This window comes from Rhinolophus sinicus, chromosome 16 (genome assembly GCF_057876585.1).
Source record: "Rhinolophus sinicus isolate RSI-liver-muscle chromosome 16, RSI-T2T, whole genome shotgun sequence".
In the NCBI taxonomy this organism is placed as follows: Eukaryota; Metazoa; Chordata; class Mammalia; order Chiroptera; family Rhinolophidae; genus Rhinolophus; species Rhinolophus sinicus.
In genome coordinates, this window is record NC_142516.1 from 27,569,192 (window position 1) to 27,594,432 (window position 25,241).

At 42.6% G+C, this 25,241-nt stretch overlaps 1 protein-coding gene across 4 annotated transcripts in view; it reads right to left on the reverse strand.

Annotated features, from left to right (window-relative positions):
* LOC109446118 (myb/SANT-like DNA-binding domain-containing protein 3) overlaps nucleotides 1-25,241 on the reverse strand; it is a 110,885-nt gene that overhangs the window by 69,154 nt on the left and 16,490 nt on the right. The window contains exon 1 of one of the 4 annotated variants that reach the window (XM_019729236.3): nucleotides 1,041-1,793. The exons of 2 other annotated variants lie outside the window; for them this stretch is intronic. In XM_019729236.3, the coding sequence (XP_019584795.1) occupies nucleotides 1,041-1,233 (193 nt within the window). In that variant the 5' untranslated portion in view covers nucleotides 1,234-1,793. Of the gene's footprint in view, nucleotides 1-1,040; nucleotides 1,794-19,575; nucleotides 20,742-25,241 lie in introns of those variants that run through there. One more of the 4 variants, XM_074330771.2, reaches the window with a different exon arrangement.

Genomic DNA, 25,241 nt, shown 5'->3' on the forward strand with positions numbered 1-25,241 from the left:
TAGACTGAGGGGAGAGGTCACTCCCTTGCTCCCTTGGCTGCCAATTTCCAGGCCCTCCCGCAAAACATACAAACCCCCGTACAGGATCATTCCCTCGGAACCGGTCCCCTATTTCCACAACACCTTAATAACCCAGGGTCACACCTTGCTACACAGAGGCACTCTGGACCTAATTAGCTCTTTTCTATTACCCATACCCTACAGAGGATGACTCCCTAGCTCTCTCCCTCTGAATCCACACAAACGGGGCTCGCTCCAGGACCCGTCATTCCTCCACAATGCATATCCCAGGGCATAGCCCTGAGCCCCAGGCTTCACCCAGGCACACCACACAAAAACCTAGGGTCATTTCCTGGGCCCCAGAACTACTCCTTGCTCATATCCACAGATCCAGGGTCACTCCAAGCCCTTAGCGCGCCCCCCTCTACACCCAAAGGACATATATACACGTACGTACACACACACACACACACACACACACACACACACACACACTCTACATCGCCAATCCGCGTCCTCTGGGCCTCCGGTTCCCTTTACTCACACGACCCCTTCAAGACTCCAGTTCCCTAAGGAAGAACCTCGCCAGCACATGGTCACTCCCCTGGCACTCACCCTGCCCCCCCCGTCCCTCACCATCTCACACACACGCACACACACACAGAAACCCCTGCCTGGGGCCGCCCCCCTCCCCTGAGTCTTCACAACACAAACACGCGCTCCCTAGTGCACACCCACGATCACACAGGGAGCCTTAGCAGGCTGTCTACGCCTCGATGGGTCCCGGCCTCACCACCTCCCAACACGCCGGGCCACCCTCGCCCAGCCACTGGACACACAAGGACGCACGCACGGCCACTCCCCATCCCCAATGCTGGTCCTCAAGCCCGCACCGCACGCTCTCGCCCTGCCCTCCGCCCTTGGGCCCCGTTCCCCGGGACCCCAGGGCCGGGGCCTTTCCCAGCCTGGCCCCGGGAACCAGGAGGAAAGGGGAGGCGGCGGAGGGAGGGGCCACAGGGACAGGCTCCGGCCGGTCCTACCTGAGCAGTTGATGCTCTTGCCTTTGCCGCCGGGACACTCCCCGCCGCCGCCGCTACCGCCACCCGCGGGCTGGTTGGACGCGCGGCTCCCGGGCAGAGAGAAGGTGAAGAGCAGAAGCACCGACGTGTAGCAGCAGAAGGCGAGCGGGGGCGCGGCCGGCAGCCGGAGCGCCTCAGCGGCCGCGGCGCCCATGACTGGCTCCCCTGGACGGCGGGAAGCGCAGGGAGCCACAGGCCCGGGGCATCCAGCCGCGCGCCGGGAGCCCCGCCGCTGCCTCGGCGCCTCCTAGAAGACGCGCCGCTGCGCCCGTGAGCAGACCCTCTGCATCCCCGTCCCACCAGCAGCGCCCGCCAGGCCTCGGCCCGCCGCGCTTGGGACGGAGTCGGAGGGTCCAAGCGCGTGGAGGGTCGCGGACGCGCGAGGGTGCGCGCGAGGGTGCGAGCCCACGTAGGGGAGACCAAGGCTGGGGGAGCGAGCGGACGGGCGCGCGCGCGCGCGGCGGGCGGGGGTCGCGGGGCAGGGAAGGGCCCAGCCCCTCACTAGCCTCCTTGCCTTCCCTTTGTGTCCACGGCCGTCGCCACCGCGTCACAAAGACCCCGGCCCGCCCGGTGAGGGGCGCGTGACAGAGCCGCCGGCGGGAGGGGTGGCTGCGACCCCGCCCCGCGCACACCCCCGGCGCCCACGCCGGCAGCTCCGCCCCCGCCCGTGGCCGGCGCCGCCTCCAGGGGAGCTATTGTTCCTGCGGCGGGGCGGGAGTGAGGAGGGCGGGGATCTCGGTCGCCCCTTAGTGCGGCCTCCGTGGGCTGGCCGGCGCGGAGGATGCTCCGTAGGCATTACCCTAACAGACATTTTTGCCGTCCTTTGTAAGCATTTCTGGAGCATTTCCTTCGCCCAGCAGCCCGGCTGGGAAAGAAGAGCAGGTGGTCTATTTTCTAGGTGAAGAAACTGAGCCACGGAGAGGTGAAGGTGACTTGTCCAAGGTCACATACCAAGTAATGGGCAGGACCAGAATTGGAACCCAAGTTCTGACTCCAGCTGTGTAGTTCTTAGAGATGGGGGTAAATGGTTAAATTTCTAGTATCTTCACTCCTACCCCATTTCCACATATACCAACTGAATCTAAAATACTGTCTTAAAGTAAGGAATAAAGGGAAGACATAAATGAGAGTCATTATAGTCAAGCTGCTAAATTACTAACATCAAATAGGTTGAGGTATGAGAAAATGATTCTATTGTTTTAACCAGCCTGGGAACTTACTAAACTTTTGAACTTTCCATTCCTGGGTAGGGATATACAACAAACCCACAGAAAACCCTTTGATTATCACCTGAAAGACTGACTAAGGAAAAAATGTGACATAACCTGACATCCATTATCTAGACTACTGGTCGTCTAGACGATTAGCATCAAGACCAATCCAGGACGGATTCTCAAAGATGTGCTTTTTACTATAAGAACCCTCAACTTTTCTTTCTTCTTTGGAACACTCTGGGTATTGCCTAGTAGTTGTGTTTCCAGTTTGCAAATTCTGAGACCCTTGAATAAGTCCTTTTATTTCTAGCCAAAGCGTTCTGATTTCATTTAAGCTCTGTCAACAGTATAGACTATTCTATGCTGCCCTCTCCCACTAATAATAGCTAATATATAGAGAGTAATTGCTATATAGAAGACCTGGATAAAGCTGTTTCTGTACCTGCATTCTTTCCCATTCTTTTTACAGACCTACAAGGGAGTTTTCATTCTCATCCCAATTCTACAGATGAGGAAGTTGGGACCCAGAGAGATAAAATGATCTGACCCCCAGTCCAGTTCTCTTCCTGTCCCATCCTGATAAGTGAGACCCAGCCATGGCAGTAAGATTATGGACAGGATTGTTTAAAAGTCCTTTCACTTTTTCATTCTATTATGCTGCCTCTTACCTCAGAAGGAATTTTTAAATCTCATTGAAAAACTGATAAATTTAACTCAAAATTTTTTTAACCTGTGAAGAGCCACCACCAACAAAGCCACATTAGGGAAAATATTTTCAATGTAAATAAGAGACAGTATACTTAATATAAAGAAGGAATATAAATTAAGAAGAAAACATTGACGTAACTGAAAAAATGGGAAGCTGACTTGTCTTATCACATAAAATACAGACAACGTATAAAAAGCTATTTAGACCTACTAGTAATAAAAAGCAGATTAAAACCATACGTTTTTTTTCTATAGATGATTAACAATAGAAGAATTGACAAAACCTAGCACTACTAATTTATACTTTTTGGGAGGGTAATTCAACCATGTATCAAAAACCTTTAAAAATATGTTGACCCTTTAATCTAGCAATTCCACATATTGGAATTTAACCTAAAGAAATAATTGGGTAAGCACACAAAAATGTATATATGGATGTTCAACACAACCTTTTAATAATAGTAAATATAATTTAAATGTCCATGAGAAGTAAAGTATAGTGCCCTCTTTGTACAATGGAGTGTTATGCAGCTTTAACGATGACTGGGTTAGTGTTTATGGACATGGAGAAAAGCAGGATACTAACGAGTAGGTTTAAGAAAATCCTATTTTTCTCAAATACTCATGTGTGTACACATCCATGGGAAAAAAGTCAAGAAGAATACATGGCAATATATTAACACTGATTATCTCTAAAAGGTGGGCTTATGAGTAATAGGTACTTCTTTATATTTTTCTGTATTGTCTGAATTTTTTTCAGTGAAAATTTTTATTATATTTTCAAAATGTATTTCTTTTTACATTATACTTTCATGATGCTTTTTACATAAATTCACATTTTTAACATGTTGTTAAGATACGCCTCAAATCTCGAAACTGTTAGCAGTGGCATGGCAGTTGTTGCAACCAAAATTCAACTTCTGGCTTCTGAATCAGGTGTGATCCCAGGTTCCTGACTGCTAAGCCACAGCTGAGGGCTCCCTCTCAGACCACTCCTTCAGTAACTTCTCTGGTCACCTTGACCTCTCCTGTGCTTTTTTCTTGCCCTGTGTCTTGGCTATCCCAGCCCCACTATTCTACCTTTAATTTTCATTTGACTGCTAACCATAGCCCAGGCAGAAATACTAACAGGAGACAACCCTTAAATAAAAAGCAAAACCGGTGGCCATAAATCACAAATTATTCACATCTGCATCTTTCTCCAAATTAGGTAAGACAAATTCAAGACAGATTTCTGAAAAGTTTTCAAGTTGAAAAGGACTCTACTTCAGAAACAGGATTTTTCCACCTCAATCATCCAATCTCAGAGAGGAAAAAAGATTTTACTGGTCATCTCATATCACCCCCATCACATGCTTTAATATTGGTAACCGCAAAATGTCAGACAGTAAAGAGTCTGGGACTTGCGACATAAAACCACGGAGAGTCTTTTAAAGAATGTGGATTTCTGAACACCACTCCAGACATTCTGGGGGTATCTCAAGTATCCCTTATTTATATGAAAGTTCTCTAACTCAGATGCACTGCCAATTTGGAAACCCCTGGCCTAACCTTGATCAGTCAGTCATTGAGCCTCAATAACCAACCACAAAACGTCAGTCAGGTGCCACAATAAACATTTCTTATAGGACTGGGGTTTGCCTGATCTAGGCTAGGCTTGGCTGAATGGCTGTGCTTCAAGGTCAGGTCCAGTTGGGCTTGGCTCCTGCGTGCAGGTTGAACTCTGATCTTCTCTAGTATTATTCATTTTAGTGCCTGTCTGAAGGGGCCGCAGCGACACAGGGGAACTCTTCTTACGGAAATGGCAGTGGTGCCCGGGCACATGCCCAATTGTGCAAGCACTTTTCACACTCCTGCTTGTGCATGTCTGCTACCACCCCACTGGCTAAAGCAAGTCTCATAGCTGAGCTCAAAGACAAGGGATAGGGCAGTCTGTTCTTAAGGAGATGAGTGAGAGGGAGTGAATACGGAATGAATATTTTTGAACAATAATCCATCAGAAATCCTATACTTGAACACCATTATTTATGCTGTGTCAGAATGTTTTTAGTTCCAAGTAACAGAAAGTCCAAGCCAAATTAATTAAACAAAAAGAGATTTATTGGCTCAGCTTTTTTTTAAAAGCCAGAGGTAGTGCCCTCTTGTAGGAGTTGGAAAACATTGCATTCCTCCAAGAAATCTCTGTAAGCATCAGCTGCATGCTAGGTATCTCAGTAGCCTCTGGGGTCAAGATATAATCCTGCCTCAATGTCTGGGGCAGGAAGGGACATCTGAAAATTAACAATTACAACTCAGTGTGATGAACACTAAATAGAAATGGAACGTGTGTGTGTTTGATGGTGTGTGGGAGGAGTAAACGGCAAATCCTACGCTATACTACCAGCCCAGACGAAATCCTGGCTTTTTTGGACCTCTGGCTGGAGGGTCTAGCTGCATAATAAAGCCCTGATAAATGATAATGAGACAATTTGAGACTGACAAATTCACTTCGGTAGGAGAAAGTCAGAGCACTTGAGCTCAGTCCAGAAACACTGGAATGATTTGTGGTGCAGCACGCGTGCAAGCCTGGAATTGAGCTCTGGCCCAGCTTGAGATGTTGGACCCCACTTTCTAGAGAGAGAGGTCTTTTAAAAATGGAAAGAGAGTGGATGAAAGCATTCATTCATTCAGTAAGTTTGTATTGAAGGCCTACCCTTAGTCCCTGAAAATACAATGGTAAGTATAACAGACCTGGTCCCCCCACCCCATTCCTTGTGAAGTTTACAGTCAAATATTAATCAATTATATAAATAAAAGTAAAATTGCATCAATCTTGATAAATACTATGAAGGGGAAAGTCAGGGGTTTACCTGTTTGAGTGATCCCTGTGCTAAGATCAGAAGGGTGAGTAGAAGTTAATCAAGTGAAGAGGGAGTGTTCCAGGCAGAGGGAACATGAACAAAAGGCCTGTGAATAACAGATTCTGCGTGCCAGCCAGTGTAGAGTAAGGACAGAGAGCAAGCTCACCTAGTTTTAAACTTCATTCATTGATTCAACAAATACTTCCTGAGCACCTACTATGACCTAGGCACTGTTCTAGATGTGGAGAAATGCAGTGAACAAAACGAAGTCCCTGCTTCTCATGGAACTCATAGTCTAGCAGGGCAGACGCCATAATAACAATATTGGTGGGAGAGAATCAGTGTTAGATCGAGCCATAACTATAATTCACTGAAGACCTGCTACATCCCAGGTACTGTCAGGCACTTCCTATTTTTTGTCACTAATCTTCCCACCCAGTAATGGTAGGTATTATTTCCATTTTATGCATGAGGAAAATTGAGGCTGGTGAAGTTAAGTGACCTACCCAAACCACAAAGCTGGGAAGTTGGGGTCACCTGGCTGCATCGACGCCAAATCCCCACCACATCACTAGCATAAGCAGGTAGAGGAGCATCATCACAAGATGGAACAAAGATTGGCACCAAGACTGCAGCCACCGAGGAGTATGGCCAAGCCATCCTGAGCCCCTGCCAACATTATCAGGCGACTTTTGTGGAGGCTTCTTGTGATTGCATGTAGGGATTATTATAATCACATTGCTTATAATTACAACTCCAGTTGAAGGCACTATTATTGCTACCCACATCCCCTTCGTGGTCCTCAATTACGCAGACGCCAAGGAGGCAAGGATTACCGATATCGGAACAAAAAGTGCTGTGGGAATCCCTCACTCCGCCTGAAGGAGAAAAGGCTTCACCACTATAATTCCGTCAATTTGAAAGACTTCTCGCCTAAATAGTCCCTGTGAGTGGGTAGAGAGACCGGGGCGGCATCTCTGGGTTTTCCTGCAGGTCTTCTTGTCATTCAATGGTTCGGTATTGCTCTGAATACAGAATTAAGATATTTCTCCGTCTTTCAGCAAATGGAAATTTTCAGCTGCAATTCAAAACTTTCTCCAAGGGTTTAATTGATAAGGGATTGTACCAAAGAGAGCTTCTCTGACAAAGACAATCACATATAAATGGGAAGAGGTACAGCATAGTCATTAAGAGTGTAAGCTCTGGAACTGAACCATCTGTTTGTGCGACTTAACTCTGCCCCTTGCCAGCTTTATGACCTTGGGCAAATTACTTAACTTCTCTATGCCTTAGCTTCATAATCTGTAACACGGAGATGAAAATTTTATCTACCTCATAGGGTTGTAGTAAAGATAAAAATGGGTTCGTATAGGTACAGCGCTTAAAACCATGTGTAATACATTGTCAAGACTCAATAAATAATTGGCTGGAAGTAATAGTGGCATAGTAAGTACAAAATAAATGTTAGCTATTATTAGTAGCAGTAACCATTAACTGCATGTATATAATAAGCTAAAAGCGCCACATGTGTTATCTAATTAATGCTCCCAAAAACCTAATGGGGAAGGTGCTAGTGTTATCCTCATTCTGTAGATAAGAAAACTGAGGTTTGCAAAGGTGAAGTAATTTGCCCGAGGTCACACAGTCCGTGGGCAGCAGGACTGGGACTCAAATTGAGGTCTGTCTGACTCCAAAGACTATGGTCCAAAACAAAACTCAAATACTTCAAGTCAGCAGTCAGAAGAGCTCATCTGAGCTGACGGGCTATTAGAGATGTCTGCAGGAAGGCAGCCTGGTGCTGGCAGGGGCAGCCAAACTACTGGGAGGAAAAGTTGTGACAAATTGCCAGGTGGGTCAAAGGGAAGGCCACGAGGTTACAGCCAAGAGCCTGAATACTGGAGAATGGCTTCCATTGAGCAAAGAATCACAAAAGCGAGATAAGGCAAGGAGTTAAGTACATGGAGGAATCAGAGTGAGTCAAATGGAGCTAAATAATTATATTTTACCACTGCATGTATTTAAGTATGTCAGCTTGCTTCTGTATGTATACATATGTATTGGACATATGTCATTTGCCTGTGTGTATACATATGTAATGAGTGTATCAGCTTGCCTCTGCACATATGCAATGAGTGTATCAGCTTGCCTCTGTACATATGCATAAGTGCCAAGCATATGTCATTTTACACTCTGTGTACTTATGTAACGAATTAGTATATATCAGGTTGCCTCTGTGAGAGTGTCGTATGCATGCAAATTTGAGTGTGACAGCTGGACCCAGTGTTTGTACACGCACACTAACATGTACATGCACATATTACTGTGTATAGCAATTCATCTGAACAGTACATGTAAACTTGAATTGTGTCAGCTGTTTTCTAGTTTTTCTCCCTTGGCTCCCAGTTAAAAATTATTCCCCGTATATAACCTTAAGATCAAGTCTGATGGCCTCAGGACTCAGCATTAGGGTCAATATGGTTAGACTCGGTACTTAGTCTGGGTTCCTAATTAAGGGAGTTGTAAAGGTGAAACAGCAAGACCATATTCTGAAGCTGTTCCTCTCAACCCAGAACAATAGTGGTAAGACTTGGGGCAGCTCTGGTAGTGGTGGCTTCCACAACAGTGGGAGCAGGAGTCAGGACAGGGCACAGAGAGTGGAAACAGTAGCACTATTCATCCAAAATTCATGTTACATGCCAGGCAACCATGTGAGGCAGTGAGGATGAACAAGATAGACACAATCCCTGTCCTATAGTCTAACAGGCAGACTTTAAACAGTCATTCATCATTGTGAAGAATGTACGAAAGCATCAGACAGGGAGCCCTTAAGGTACCAGGAGCTGGAGGTATTAAGGAAACTCCTCCAAAGAAGTGATATTTCAGCTAAGGTTGGAAGACTGATGAAGAATTAGAGGGGGGAGACTATTCTATGAACAAAGCTCCTCATGTAAAAATGAAATAAAGAATATGGTAAGAAACAGAGAAAAGGCACCTATAGCTGAACCCTGGAGAGTGGGGAGGCAAATGACACAAAAGAATGACGTTAGAGACTCCAGGAAACAAAGGTTGACAACACAGGGCCTTTTAAGCCAGAAGACAGATTCAGACTTGATCCTAAGGTTATATACAGGGAATAACCTGCTCAGAATTGTGTTTTTAAAAGATCATTTAGTTAAATGTGTGAACCGTAAGATATGTCAATTATATCTTAATGATGCTGTTAAAAAAATAACTTGGGCTGCAATGTACAGAATGGACTGGAATGGCAAAACGTACCCAAAACCATGGGAGAACAATTGCAGTGGTCTGATGATGATTGTGTCTTGGACTAGGGAAGATGGGGACAGGTAAATTAATTAGACTAAGGCGTTAAAATCAACAGAATTTGGTGACTGACTAGATGTGGGAGGTGAAGGAGAAGTGTCAAGCCAAGGTACAGGGGCATTTACAAAAATATTCATCTCTGGAGAAAAAGCAGGTTTGGAGAGAGGATGATGAGTTCAGTGTAGGCATATTGAGTTTGAAGGGCCAGGGAGGCATCGGTAGCAAGCTGTCCAGTAGCAGTTGGATTTATAAGTCTGGTGCTCATAAGAGTTTACACTGGACATATAAGTGTGGGAATTATCAGAGGATACATTAACTGAAGTCATGGTGTGATGACATTAATGAGATACTATAAAATTAGAAGAGGATCTAGACTGAAGCCCTGAGGAACTCCAATGGAGGGATCTATGAAAAAACTGCCAGAAAATAGGAGGAAAACCAAGGAAAAAAAGTATCACAGTGACCAAGAAACAAAAGTGTTTCAAAAAGTGGATTATATATTCTGGTCGTGCTGCTGAGAGGTCAAGCAAGATGATTACTGAATAGTGTCCAATGGTCACTTGAAGTCATTGGTGATCTTAGTGAGAGCCATTTGATAAAATGGTGGGGGCAGAATCCAGATTAGAATTTTCTGAGACATGAGCAGGAAGTAGGAAGTGGAGACAGAATGTTTAGACAGCTTGGCTGTGAAGAAAAGAAGAGAAACAAAGCTAGAGGTGATTGTGGGTGGAGGAGGGATTTTTTAAGATGAGACTAAAATATTTAAATGCTGAAAATAGGAGGAAAACCAAGACCCAGTGGGGTGGTGGGGGAGATGAATACACAACACAGGAAAAAAAGATAATCCGTAGTATACGATTCTTGAGAAGACAGAAAGGGGTGGAATTCAAAGCACAGATGGAGGGATTAATTTTCGAGTGAAGACATTTTCTTCTGTGTAACAAGAGGGCAAGTAGAGTGAATGGAGGCTGACAAAGGTGGGTTTGTGGGTATGGTGTTGAGATACTGAGGAAATTCCTGGATCCTAGCTCTATAGTCTCTGAAGAGAAAGGAGGTAGGGTGGAGTGGCAGGAGTGGGTGGAGTGAGTGGCTGTACCCAAAGGTAGCTTAAGGCAGCGTTGGCACCATTATAATCTCCATCAGCTCCCACTTAGCCTTTCCACCCCGGTCTTCATCATCATCTCTGATGTAGGCAATTGCTTTCTCTCAATCTTTTATAAAAAGTTTTTTTTTAAATAAAAACTGATTTATAACATGGACTGTACACAGAGGGTGCCAAAAAATGTATACACATTTTAGGAAAGGAAAAAACTGTATTAAAATTGTGATACTCAATATATACCGATAACAAAAGATAAATACAAGTCATGTGTGTACATTTTTTGGCACCCCAGTAAAACAGATACCATTTCAAGTATCCCAGTTCCTCCCTTTCAACCAGATTACTGGCCCTACTACCTGCTATTTTGGGTAAGAGTTGAGAAGGGTGAAAAAAATTGAAGTGGTCATTGATGATAAGGGGAGAGAAAGATTTTCCCCAGCAGAGCTCAAGAAAGATGGACAGCACCAGAGAAGACACCTGAGAAGCAACCTGGAGCAGGGGTGCCGAGGAGAAGAAAGTGAGGAGCTTTGTCTCTCAGGTGGGCATTTATCAGCATTGGAGAAAAAGCTGCCCTTCCTACTACTCACCAGCAAAGGAGTTCTAAGGGAGATGGCCTCTTAAGGAAGTTGGGGTAAAGTGGAGCGTTTCCTTTCCAGCATACCTTCTTTCCATATGAATGCTGGCAAGCGGTTAAAACTGACACAATCACCATTTTGCAATCCCTATGAAATAAGTGAGTAATGAATGAGCATCAATGGATGCTAAAACCATTGGGTGAAAGGTTGTTGGAGATAGGATATTTACAGAGTCTTAAAGTATCACCCCACAGATAACTTACTAACTATGAGTAAAAGAAAATAACTTGATAATGGAGAGATCCAGAAGATACCACCTTCACCAGGTGATGACATTTACCCTCAACAAAGGTAGGGCAGCTTTCGACCACCTGGCTCCTGACATAATGTAATGAGAGAGAGGTGACATTTGCTACATGATAGAGTCTTGCCAAAGGAATTTAATTGGAATCTAATCACAAGGAAGTAATCAAATAAATACAGAATGTAGGGCGCCTTGACAAGACATGGACTAAAAGAAATTTAATGTCATGAAAAAACAAAAAATGAGAGAGGTTTGTTTTAGATTAAATTAGACTTAAGAGACAAAACAACCAAATGCAATAAACCTTGATTGGATCCAAGAAAATAAAAAGCAATAAAGGCATTTTTAAACCACTGGAGGAATTTGAATGTAGATTACATATAGATGATATTATTGAGTTAATATTAATTTTCTTAAGTATGATAGTGGGATTGTGGTAATGTAGGAGAATGTTCTTATTCTTAGTACATGCATGTTGAAGAATTTGGAGGTGAGTGTCATCATGTCTGCAACTTTCTTTCAAGTGATTGAAAGAGAGAGAGAAAAGCAAACTGTTAACAACTGGTATATCCAGGTTGGAAAAAAAAAGATTAAAAAAGAACTCAATGCAGTCTATTTCTTCATTACTTCAAACATTTATTTTGCCATGACCTTGGATAGCTTTATGCTTATAGGATAAACTATGCTTCTTAATGTGCTAAATTAGATTGAAATTGTTAAAAGCATCATAGCAAGAAAATTGCTCTGCAAAGCTTTTTTAACATAAAAGACCTTGTAATTTGTGTAAGGGTGTAAGTGAGGGTATGGTAAAGTGGGAGAGAGAGCCACGAACTAATAAAAAGAACTTTCCCGAAGGCAGAAGATCTTTGGGTCCAGCACTTAGCCACTGGAGATGCCAGTTTCCTTGTCAGCAAAGTGGGGCTAACGGTATCCCCTTCATTAGCCTGTTGTACAGGTACAGGAGAAACAGGATGCAAAAGGCTTTATAAACTGCAATGGGGATGCAAGGGAAGCGATTTTTGTTATCAGGCCATCGTGATGTCCTATTAGCAGTGGTTCTCGAACTTCATTATAGTACCTAGCAAGCTACCGGGAAGCTTGGTAAAAGTGTAGGTTCCCATCCTGCCCTCAGAGATTCAGTAGGTCTGGGTTAGGGCCTGGAATTTGCTTTTTGAAAGCACCCCTATTCTCTGGTGGAAGGGATCTGAAAACTATACTTAGCTGCTGTGGAGGTTCCTGTGACCTAAAATCCTTCCTACTCAATGTTTGGCCCATGGACCAGCACAATCACGAGTACCAGGGAACATGTTAAGTGCAAACTCCAGCCCCATCCCAGACCTACTGTCTCAGAATCTGCATTTTTAACAACATACTCTGGTAATTCCTATGCACATTACTATTTGAGAAACACTAATGTAAAGAGCAAGACTGATGGGTGACTTCTCTTTTTTGCCTTGGTCACTGATTCTCTGCCTGCTGTCGGACGGAATTGGGGTACCACCTTTGCCATTGATACCTTTATCCTCACTTAGCTCTTCTCTCGCTCCTTTTTAGGCTGCTCAGTCCAAGCAGATCTTGATCAACATAAACAGCCAATCAAAGTGCTTATTTTCTCCCATGCCAGAAACTGACTAACCAAAGCATACTGACTCAGGATCTAAATCTAGGTAAGCCGGGTATGTGATTTGTTCTCTTTTTTCTTGTGGTGAAATAACATAAAAGTTACTATTGTACCCATTTTTAAGCATACAACTCAGTGACATTACGTGCATTCACATTGTGCTACAACCATCTCCAGAACTTTTGGTCTGTGGTTTTGAGTGAATCACTTAACCTCTCCAAGCTCCATTGTGTTATCTTTATAATATGGACAATATTACCTACTCCTGCAGAGTATTTCAAGAATGAAATGACATAATATATAAATGTGCCTAGGACGCAGAGATGATGCTGAGTAAATGCTAATTTCCTTCCTTCAATTTGAAGTAGGTTTTTAGACAGCCCTGGATGTTTACAACAAATATCGTCTACTGAAATCAAATGATAAGAACTTTTAAAGCATATACAAAAATCTACATATTCTGGGCACATTACTGCCTTAGAATGGGCAATTTGTAAAATAGAAGTATTCTATAGAATCGGGCAATTTGAAACAGCTAAAGTAGACGTCAATAATTGCATTCTGTTGGGAAAACCATATTTTAGAAAGCAAGAACCTTTTCGTGCCCATTATATAGAAATTCTTGTATTGACTATATCTAGATTGTTTTATAAACAGTTTAAGTACAATCATTATGTTAATACCAATAACTTTCACAAATGGTGCTTTCAACCTTAGGGCTGATCCACTTGGATGAAGCATTTGAATTCCATTTATATACACATTATCTTTTAAGGAGAATGCTAAATTGAAAACTTATGTTATGTAAGGTAAATTGAAAAAATTAGTATAACTTTAGAATTAGACTATTTAGAACATGGGAAGGGAATTTAGAAATCCTCTCCTCCAACATTCTTATTTTACAAACAAAGAAATTAAGTTAATATCCAGAGAGACCTAGTAACTTGGCCTCAAACACATGGTAAGTTTCTGGCAAAGCTGGGACCAGAGCTCTAGTTTCAGGAGTGCATCCTGGTGTCACTTGGCCTTGAAGGCTAGGTAACACTTCAGCAGCAAGGCGATGGCAAGGGGTTGCAGAGAGGCTGAGAGTACCCCAGCTAGAAGGGTCAACCGAAGTAATTTCAGAGCCTGGCTCTGAAACCAAGAGACTGATGCGTGTGTTCAGGGAGTGTCACAGAATGAGGAGGCTGGAAGGAGAGATTAAGCTGAAGTTTTGTGATGGGAGAAAAGAATCTTGGACTCTCTTGTAAAAGAATATTAGAAGAGAGGTTTAGGGATTTGCGGGGGGTGATTTTATACTTCATATGACTCTTCCATATTTGTATTCTCATGTAGTCATTATAGCAATCTTGGGAAGTAGATATTACAGAGATGATGGTCAAATATTCAGGAGGTCACATTCTTTGCAAAGCAAAGATCTGGACTCAGGCTCTGAGTTAGAAAAGCCTGTGTATTCTGATTCATAAAAATATTAATTTTTAATCCTGAGCCAGGCACTTGGGTTCAAATCTCTCTGGCACCATTTAGAAGCCATACAAACTTGAGAGAAAAAAATAATAGCTGAAACTTACAGGGTTTATATGCCAGGCTGTGTTCTAGTACATGGAACTAAATACATACTACTCATTTAATCCCACATCCCTATGACATATATTCTATTATTACCACTATTTTAAAGCTCCCTGCCACAATGAGAGAGAGAAAGAGACAGAGAGGAGAGAGAGAGAGAGAAAGAGAGAAGGAAGGGGTGTCTCAGTAGAAGATAAGGATATAGTAACACCTTCCCCACAGATTCCCTGTTCCTTGATTTATAATATAGTTACAACTCCTTGGTATCCCATCAGTTCTCTTCCCACTTGTGATACTGTGGTAGATTCGCTTACTGTGCAAAAATATTCACCTCCTCACCTTACCTTCTTAGGAGTCTACATCCCTCCCCTTAGCTTTGGGCTCAGCCATGAGACTTTTTGGCCAAAGAGAGATTAGCAGATACGACACTGAAACCTGAAATCTGCTTCCACAGTTGGGCTTACCCATTGGACTTACTCAGAATGAGAAGAGCTTCGCCTGGATAGCTCCTAGCGTTTTAGCGTGGGGCTAGGAGTGACCTGCCCCAGCTACCCCCCAGACTTCCCACTGGCTTAGTGACTAGAGTCACTAAGGACCCTCTAGTCCTGTAGAAAGTATAATATCAGCCCATCTAAAGACACTCTTTGGGACTCGAGGGTAAGAATCTAGATCCATATGCATTTCATCAACAGAGCACCAGCCTCTGAGTTTCCTTCTTTACTCTAGAAGCTAAACCAGGTGATGGGACAGAAAAGGAACTAGAATCTTACCTCCCACTGCTACTTAAAGTATTTCCACTATAATAAGTATCCTTTTGATTAAAACTAACCAATCTCTTAAATAATAGGATTTGGAATTTTTCCCCTAACAAACCCATTCCTATCGGTGGCAACAGTGAGAGACACTTCACACATCATCTGGGCATCTGGACAATGGAGAAATAGAAATTTCCCATCTAATGATGATAAACTGTACTGTTAGATTAATACTCAGCTTGCAAATGCAACCATTATATTGGATAACACAAGTTCAATAGATGTGTTCTTTAAAAATCTTATGTAAATCACCCTTCTATAAATTGAATCTCATTGTAAATGCACCGAAGGGCTATTTAAGGAAATGCCATGTAGAAATGTTTCACAAAGAAAATAATCACACTCTTGTATCTGTTATGGAAGTTTTCTATACGGGGTGTTCCTAAGCCATGGTGTAGCTGGGTCCTTCTCCTACAGGTAGCATCTCTACAGGAGGGCAGTCATAGCACAATGACAACAGTAATGTTAAAATGCTTTACATCACTCTTTATTTCAAAAGTGCTTTGCTAACAAAGACTAATCTTCACAACGTTCAAGGGAGGTAGATAAGTATTACATCACTTTCACAGATGAAGAAACTGAGGCAGAGATTAGTAAATTGTGTTGAAGGGCACACTGTATTGCACAATTAGGAAAAGAATGTGTTGTAATCATAGATCACTGGTGACCCTTCCCGTGACTTCTGAGTCCCACCAACACAGAAGTAGCGGATGCAGCACGGAAGCAACTTAGCGATAGTTTGGCCAGGCTAAGGCTACACTTCACCTTGTTGGTAGCAGGTGTTGACTATGCTGTCCTTTGGCAAGTATTTCCCTCACACCCATTCTCACACGACTACACTTCTAAAACGGGAGAGTGGAGTCGTCGTAGGTACAGAGGGAGGGCTTGGAGAAACAGGACCAGGAAGGAGGCAGACAGAAGGAAACACACAAATGATATGAAAGCGAAGGTGAGGAAGAACAGGGGGGACCAGCTGGGAAGCAAGCAGCCCGACAGAAAGGAAAGCCACAGCAGACAAGAAGTGTCATTCCATTTGAAAAGCTCAGACATCCAGAAATGCTATTAAAAGGGTAATTCTTAGCAATGACATTACAGAGCCACTCTTCATGGCTTTGCCAAATGTAATTATCAGGTGCTTCTGACATTCCCAGGGGGTAGAACCATTCCTTTCCCCTGGTCCAGACCAAGTGCTGATGTGATTGACCTGACACTCTGGAGGCTGCTGACAACTCAAATGCACTCTCCCACAATGCCACCTGTCTTCCTCCATTCTCTGTCTTCTTAAAAAAACGAAAGAAAAAAAGAAAAAAGACAATGCATTTTAAGAGTCAGCCTGAAAAATTCCTAGAACATTTCCTAAATTTTTGATGCATAATAGGGTAGGACTCTATGTTTGATTTTTGTAACGGGGCTGCAATAGACATACATGGGATTAACAGCCCCTTTCAGCCAATGCTCCTTTATACAACATGGGACATTAAAAAAAGAAAGAAACTGAAATTTGTAGATGCCAACTGTCTAGAAAAGAATTGGAGCTCAAGGTAAAGAAATAATCTTTTTTGATCTTTCTAGTGCGAAGTCATTATCAGAGATGGAGACCGACATACCACCAGCTGCAGTGGAAGTACTGCTGGCAGAGGCAGTACCAATGAGTGGGGTGACAAGGACCTCAGGAGGAGGGGCTAAAGTGTCAGGTGAATGGGTGGAAGAGGCAGCACAGGCAGCTGAAGAGGCAGAAGTCTGAGCAAAGAGGTGACAACCAAAGAGATGAGAGGAGGTGCTGGTGTTTGAGACTGAGTGGGAAGCAATTGCACTAGCCTGTGTCTAGGCCTCTTCTAAGACAGGTCAGAGCCAGAAATCCATCCCTTCCTTTATTTCAAGTAGCAGCATCATTCTTTCAGGCACCCAGCCTTCAAACGTTACCTGTCCTCTCCAACAAAAGCAATCAACTGCTAAGCCTGACCGACCCCACTTCTGCAATGCCCTTCACATCGGTCACTTTTACTACAGCCTCCTCTAGGTCCTCCTAGCATCTCACCCCAACCAGGGCCAAATCTTCCTACCTTGTCTCCCGGACTTCAGTCTTCCCTCAGTTCCATCATCTAATCTTCCTCCTAGAGCACAATTTTGATCACATTACTGCCCAATATGGAAACCCCCTATGTTCTCACTACCTCCCAATTATGTCTCATCATCTTGAATCTTCAGTGGCTCCTTAAATCTAGTGATGTTCCTCTCCTTTCCAAATCTCCACCTGCCAAAATGCCAACTCTAAAGACTTAGCTCAAACGCCACCTCCTCTGGGAGGCGTTCCTTCAAGTTTCTTAGCTCTTGGCTATAAGCTACAAATGCACTGCTATATGCTCTGATCAAGTACATGACAACCGTGTACAAGCCTCACGTCCTCTACTGGGCTGTCCCAGTAGATGATTTAGCAGGGTGGGGGATGGTGAACTGTGTCTTAATATTTATCTGTCAATTATCTAGTGCACCTACCAAGAAATAGTTATTGCATTTCTATCTCAGGTAATGAACTTTCTCTCTTCAAAGAGAAGTGGATTGAGATGTACCTGTTCATGAACGTAGACACTACAAATACCCTGTAGACCTGCTCCGATACTCAGGATAAAACACATCCACAATACAGTTTGACAGATGGGGGAGGGGAGCAGGCAGTTGGGACTATTTGTTTTCGAGTCCAGAGACCTGGGGCTGAGGTTCTGCTTTACCATTCATTAGCTATGGGCCTGGTGGTTCTTCTCTGAGCATCATTTCCGCACTTCGTGATCTCACAGGATTAAGGATCGAATGAAACACATTTGTGAACTTTACACCTTTTCAGGGGTAAAAAGCTGCCCAAAACTATAGCAGACCAGGCCCCTACCCAAGTCAATTGAATCAGAATCCTCCGGCAGCAGGACCCAGTGGGATTAATTATTTATAAAATCTCGTTTCTAATGCACAGCCAAGGTTGAAAACTACTGTTAAAAACTCCTAAATGCCACTAACAGTAGGACCAGGTGCTTTAGGCTGCTGGCTTAATTATCCTTGATTTGTTCAGTTAGGAAATAGTCTGATGCTTTTATAGTTCCATTATGTGTGTGAGCCGTTTTTGTGTTGTTCTACGTTGTTGTTTGTGTGCTTAAGTGGTGAATTCTTCGAGAATAATATCCAGCACACTGCTGTACACAACAATGTACCTAACTCCCCAATTTCTTTTTTAGAATAAAAACAGCACAGGGTCCTCTAAAACATTGCTACACAGTAGTGTGGTGACCAGACAAGCAAAACTGGCACAACTTGGGAGCTTATAAAAAATGCAAAATCTCAGGCCTCGCTCCTGAATCTGCATATTAACAAGATTTCCAGATGGATCAATAGGTGAAGCAAAGGCAAACTTTTCTCAGTTCATACCTATGTTCCCGAGAGGGAATGGAGAGTCAAGTTCTGTCTCCCATTAACCATTGAAGCTTGGGACTTTATCCAGAGGCTTCTTCACTAAAAGGTCCATTAGGTAAAAACCAAATTAAGAACACAAACCCTTACCAAAGGATCCTTCCTTTCAAAGAAGACCAGTCTTCTCAGGGTTTCTTTAAATAGCCAGTTCCTCTAAGGTACTTAAAAACAGGATCAATGTATAAAATAAATTGATATCCATTTAAGTTTTATGCAGTGCATAAATGACAAGTATATATGTACCTTACTGAACTGAAAGTCCCTGAAAACCCAAATTCCAGACTTATGAAGGAGGGAAGCTTAGGCAATGCAGTATACAGTTGCTCCCTGCTGACCCTCGGACAATTATGATGTCAGCGGTGCGTACCCCAGACTATGCAGACCACCTATAGTCAAGGAGTTGTAGCAGATTCTGGACATTGCCTAGGCCAACTCCCTTGCTCTATGGAGAGGAATGACCACAGGAGTTACCCAAGGTCACAGAGCACTTGAGGCAGAACCAAGCTCAGAATGCAGACCCTGACTCCTAGTCCTCCATGCCCTGTATGTGTAGCCTCTGCCACACATACTGCTCCTTCCCCGCCACGTGGCCTTGACATTTCATTCTCAGAAGTTGCTGACCTGCCTTGGCATGTAAGTGTCACTTTGCTTCTGCCAGCTACTGCTGTGCCCAACTCCCAGCTTAACCAAAACATCCATTTATCAAACCATATTTCATAATATGTTGGTAATGGATTCTTAAAAAGCCCAATGCTAACTGCATAACATAAACTACTCAGCCTTACGATTAGCTAGCACCAGGAACACGGTGAGGGAAAGGCCTTTCCATAAGTGGGTAAAGATTAAAAACGAGGGCAACCATTAGCTCAGTAGTACAAAGTAGGAAGCAAACTACGGAGGGAAGGCAAAACTGGAGCACAGTGGGGAAGGCAGCACCCTTAAAAAACATACACAGTGTGACTATAAAATTGCAAGTCTTTTCTTTTAATAAAACAAACATGACAGAAGGTAGAAATCTAAACGAACATTTCTCCCTCCCCATAGCTACATCCTTAGTTCTAATAGAGCTACCTTTGTTGCGGACATTATTTGAACTCCTCTTTGGGAAAGACCTTAAAAGGCAGTTTATGAGCCACATTAGAAAATAGCTTTCCGAATGTTGGGCTGCTTATAATCAGAAAACCCACACTTAAAGGATGCCCCCGAGAAAATGAACGAGGTGCTCAGCTCTCGTGGAGGTTTCCTAAAGACCTCTAGCAAGTGTTCTGAGCGACAGCTTCATCCCCGGAGACACATGTGGCCTCCCAACAGCCACTTTCAACAGGAGGGCATTCATTTGGATAGAAAAGTTCTGCTGTCTATTAAAAAAAAAAAAAAAAAAAAAGGAAAAAAAAATCCCCCACACTCCTTTATAGTCACACTTGCATTAAAAAAAAAAATACAACAACACTCACACATGGTTCTTGTATGAATTCTAATTAAGAGACATTACATTCAGAATTATAGCACTCATAGTGATAATTTTCAGAAGACTGTGACAACTTCTTTGCCACGTAAGGGGTACATAGGGTGCAGCTGTTTACCTGAATGTATTCTTAAATAAGTGACTACTACCGGTCTAATTTTCCTAGTTGTAGCTCTGTTACAAGTTACTGACCACAAGTTCAGGTTCCAGACTTCCTTTGCCAACACAGATTAATTACAAGGGAGCCACCCTCACAGTCTTAGGGCGAATTGGGAAAGGGCCGGTTAAATGAGGAAACAGGCCATTCCTTGGTAAAAGTTTGTAGTTTTCTTTCCCAATACATCTTCTTTTTATTGAGAACTTCCATTTTTATCCTGTGTTCCTCCTCTGCCATCTCACACTCTCGCTCTATCTGCTGGATTTTGGCCACATGCACCTCATTCATTTGTATCAGCTGCAGTTGTAAGATGGACATTTGTTGATGGTGTTCTTCCTCATGCATCTTTTTTAAAGCACCTTCCTGAGTGGTTTTGCTCCTGTAGTTTTTATTGGCTGTTATTCTGACAGCTGAACACGAGGGTTCAGGTTGAGAGGTCCCCTCACATACTGGAAAATGTATGAACTCTTTCTCATCATCGCACAGTTCTCTATTTGAAACAGCAAATGATTCTGAAAAACAGTAGCAGAAAACATACGTTCAAAGATTTTACAGGCAGAGAGGAAATCATCCTATTTCAATGACAGGGTCCCCCATTACAGGATGTATCTGAAATAGCACCTGCGTTAGCCTGCAGGTGTACAGGTACGCTTGCCACACCTGACGTTTTAGAAACCCATAAATCCAAAGCAATTGTCCCTTAAGAAGTAATGACAAAGTGTTTTCATCATGTCATTTCTAGAACTGCGAACTATAGGAACAGTGGTCAAAGACTGCACTTATCAAGAACTGGAGACCTTGTGATGTGAATGTAAATTCTAAACCGAAGCGTGCAGAACTCCAAACAAGCAGAACACCACAGTACGAGGCCAACACTGGGTCTTCAGATTAAGTTCTCCCTTTCTCCTTCAGCCATGAACACTTAGGTTCCACGTGCATAAGGGCGCCATTGCTGTTTCCTGGTCACAGGTCTTAACACTTCCCCTGGACGTAAATAAATAAATGTTTACTTATGAACATAAATATTCTTCCTTGAAATATGAGTCCACACTCCCTGGCTTAACTTCCTCAGCCTGCCATTTCTCTGCAATCTTCTGCATCTGTGGTTACCGCTAACACTGCCATCTAGGGGTCAGTATTCAGATTCCAAAGACACTTTTCAGTGTCCCTCTTAGGTGACCTCTTCCTAGCACTTGACAATCCTTCTTGAATTTTTTCCCATTAGCTTCCGAACCATTGCTCTCTCCCAAATTTCCTACAGCTTCCTTTCTGACTGCTCCTTCTCAAGTCTCCTGTCAGGACTCAGACTCTTGGTCCACCCACCCCTTACCTTTTAATATTCCCCTGAGGTTCTTATCTTTGGCTGTTTTTAATCCACCCTAAGTAACCGTCATAATCTGGATCCAACCCTCCTTTATCTTTCTTGCCTTACTCTCCAAAATGCCCCGTGCACCCTTCAATCCTACCAAAAACTACTCACATTCTTAAAGGCCATGTTTTTCCCTATAATTCTTACTCATTGTTCCTTCAGCCTTACGTTGGGCTCACTATTTGCCACCCTAGTGCCACTCAAACACACTCTTATCCCAGTCTCCCTTTTTCAACCTCCTCGCCAATTTCTAATTTTTTCAGGATCGATGCCCCTTGCTCTGTGAAACCTCAGCTCTCTCCTTTCTCTATACGTACACTTCTGTTGCAGAACTTAACACATACTGGTATTCTTTTGGGACCATGCTTTATTCATTTCTTTTATCCTTGGGACCAATTACTTTGCTTTGCACACAGTGGATGCCTGGTAAATATTTACTGGACGAAGCCTTGAACAAAAGGGGAAGAGGGCATATGGATACAAAAGGATGTCACTTTCGATGGTGCCATGTTTGCACTGCTATTTTTATAGGGCTATGACATTGGTATCAATTAGGGAGTTTCAATAAGGAAACCACTAACTCCACTAACCCATGGAGTCTTCTAGCTGTGACTCCAAGGCTTTTTTGTGAAGCTTTACACTTCCAATAATGAGAATCATCTCCTTGGAGAAAAACATCAACTTATACACAAGAGTTGATTACATTGTTACATCCACTCCATTATTCCAGAAGATGGGATGCTGGGAACGTTAATGGCTAGTGGGAGATACCTAACTCATGATACTCTGTTAATAGAAGGAAAATGGCTACTGTTTAGATTATTTCACTCCAAGGGGTTAGGTAAAAACCATAACTAGTCCTTAATTAAGGTTCAAGAAAAGGTAAAAATCTCACTTTTGAAACAGAAGTTCAAAAAGAGTACTTCTGTGGCACCCAGAGATAATGAAAATGTCTCCCTAGGAATCTTTCCCAACTCCAATGGCTCTGGCCTCAATTATATGTCCTCCCTTCATGCTGCCACTGCCTCCTGGGCCTACCTCTGGCAGAGCACTTGTTAAAACAGGCAATTTAACCAGCTCCCCTTCAGGTCTCTGAATACTTTGAAGACAGAGACTACTTCTTATTCATTGTCATGGAGAACCCAGCACAGAGCCTGGTACACTGCTGGGCACGTAAAAAATGTGTGGGGGTTGAATTGGTTGCAGTGGGTCACATCCCTCCCAACACAGCACAACTGTGTAGAAAGAACAATGCTCTGTGTGGATAGCTGAGGCATAGAACAAAAGAACGGGAAGGGCTAAGAACAGGGTCCCTGAGAGGTGCGCATTCACTGCAAAGAGGATTACCTCATCGGTTTCCTCTCTAGTCTTAGATCTGAAAGTGCCTTCTCTGAAGACTGGACACAGATCTTTTTTGGTATTGTTCGCCTCTTTCCTCTTTGATATCATTCCAGGTGATATTCCTGAGTTCATGCCCTCACAATGCTGCTCATCTCTCAATTTCTAAATGCTCGTTTTTATCTCAACAATTCTAGGCTTTAGGGACCTGATGATGATGAGGAGGAGGAGGACAGCAGCTACTATTTTCTAGGTAGTAGGCTAGTGCTTCACAAGGATTCTCATTTAATCCTTACAACAACCCTTTGAAGGAGGTATTATTATAGAATACCAAACACAATATCCAAAGTCATTTGGCCAGTTGAAAGAACCAGGATACCATCCCGGGTCTTCATCATTCCAAAACTCCAAACTCAACTCTTGCAACACCCAGCCTCTCACTACTTCACTTGCTCAGCTGATCGCTTATGTATCTTAAAATGCAGCCTCCAAGTTGTATCCACTCCACGACCATCTATTATTAAGAATATGGGTGTATATTCCAAATTTTGATCTCCAAATTTCTCTCTGGAGCTACAAACATGAAGACAGTATGTTCATGTCTGGGAGCAGAGAAATTACTGTACTTTAACACTATTATTTTTAGTTTAAATGGGTGCTATCATATAAATTTTAAAGAAAAATATCCAGGGCTCTTAAGAAGACTGGCAGAAGCTGGGACTTACGACTAGAGAAGCCCAAAATAGTAATTAACTTTCACTTAAATATTTGCTCCAATGAATGGAAGCTAGTGTTCTGATGGGGAGAATCTTCTCTTAAGCTAGTGTTCAGATGGGTAGAATCTTCTCTTAATTGGAAAAAGACCATCCTGGGAATGGCAACCTGCTGCAAACATACATCCCGTAATCTCTCTCCCAGGTAAAACAAAGCCGCCCAAAATAGAAAATTCTCAATCTTGTGCAAAATGGATATGAAGGCCTAAGGACTTTCCTGGGATGGAAGAACAGTCAAGGGGCTGTTCTTTAATTTGGATAATTTGAGTAAATTTACTATCAGCAGGAAAAACCTACTATGGCAATAAAAGAATGGGAAGGAAACTGAGTCCAGGCCAAACCCCAGCGCTCTTCAACAGAACAAAGGAAACAGGACGAGCTGGGAGAATGGGTAAGTAAAATATGGCAGATGTGTACTACAGAATATTATGCATCAACTAAAACAAATTAGATTTACACACTGCAATGGGACTAGATCTTAAAACATTATTGTAAGTGCAAAAAAAAGGCACATAAAAGAATGGTATATGACACAATTTTTAATCCACATAAATTAAAATATATGCACACAAAACAGTAACACATGCTTTCGAGAACATGTGAAAGAATACACAACCACATTAGAAGGATTAAGGTGTAGAAGAGAACGAAAGTGGTGAATGGGGATAAAAAGGGAATAAACATATAAGTAACACAAAAAGGGGAATTTTCACAGACCAAGACTGGAAATAAAGCTCAGTCTCCTGTACTCAAGTTCTCATCCCAAAAGCATAGGGTTGGATTAAATAGTGTAATAGTGGAATGCAATAAGTAATGTTTGTGTTATTTGATTATAGCTTTGAGTACCCATGATTGCATTATTCAACTATAGCTTTATAGTAGATAATAGCATATGAAATTAAATATAAGTTCTCTTAAGATACCTGAGTACTACTCGCAAGCTTAGTTTGCTTACATGTATTTGACGTCCAGTCATCCTACCCTCCTCACCACTTCTAACAAATTTTATTGGTTCCTTTAGTTTGTTTTGCAAACCTGTTCCCCAAAGATAATTCCACTTATCTTTAAAATGGGAGGTAAGTGTCAAAATTATCACATATCATAAGTCTGAAGGATATAAAGTGTTTTAATATATTTAAGGGGAAAATACAAGTTTTTTGCAAATACATTCCTAAGTGTTAAACTTACGTTTTAAAATACAGATGTGCATTTCAAGAAAGTCATTGACAAAACTAACAATATCCTGGGTACAGTGATCAAGAGGAAAAAGTTGAAATCATCTCATACAAAAACATAGTTGGAGGGAGGCCTCTAGTGGAATACTGCGAGGTTCCATCCTGGTTAAATTCCAACAAATCTCTGAGCACCTAATTCTGTAACAGGCACATTGTAAGGTGTTAGAACAGTGCAGTCCAATAGAAATATAATACAAGCTACGTATTTGATTTAAAATGTTTGTTTAGCCACATTAAAGAACTAAAAAGAAGTGACATTAATTGTAGTAATATATTTTTAAATCCAATATATCTAAA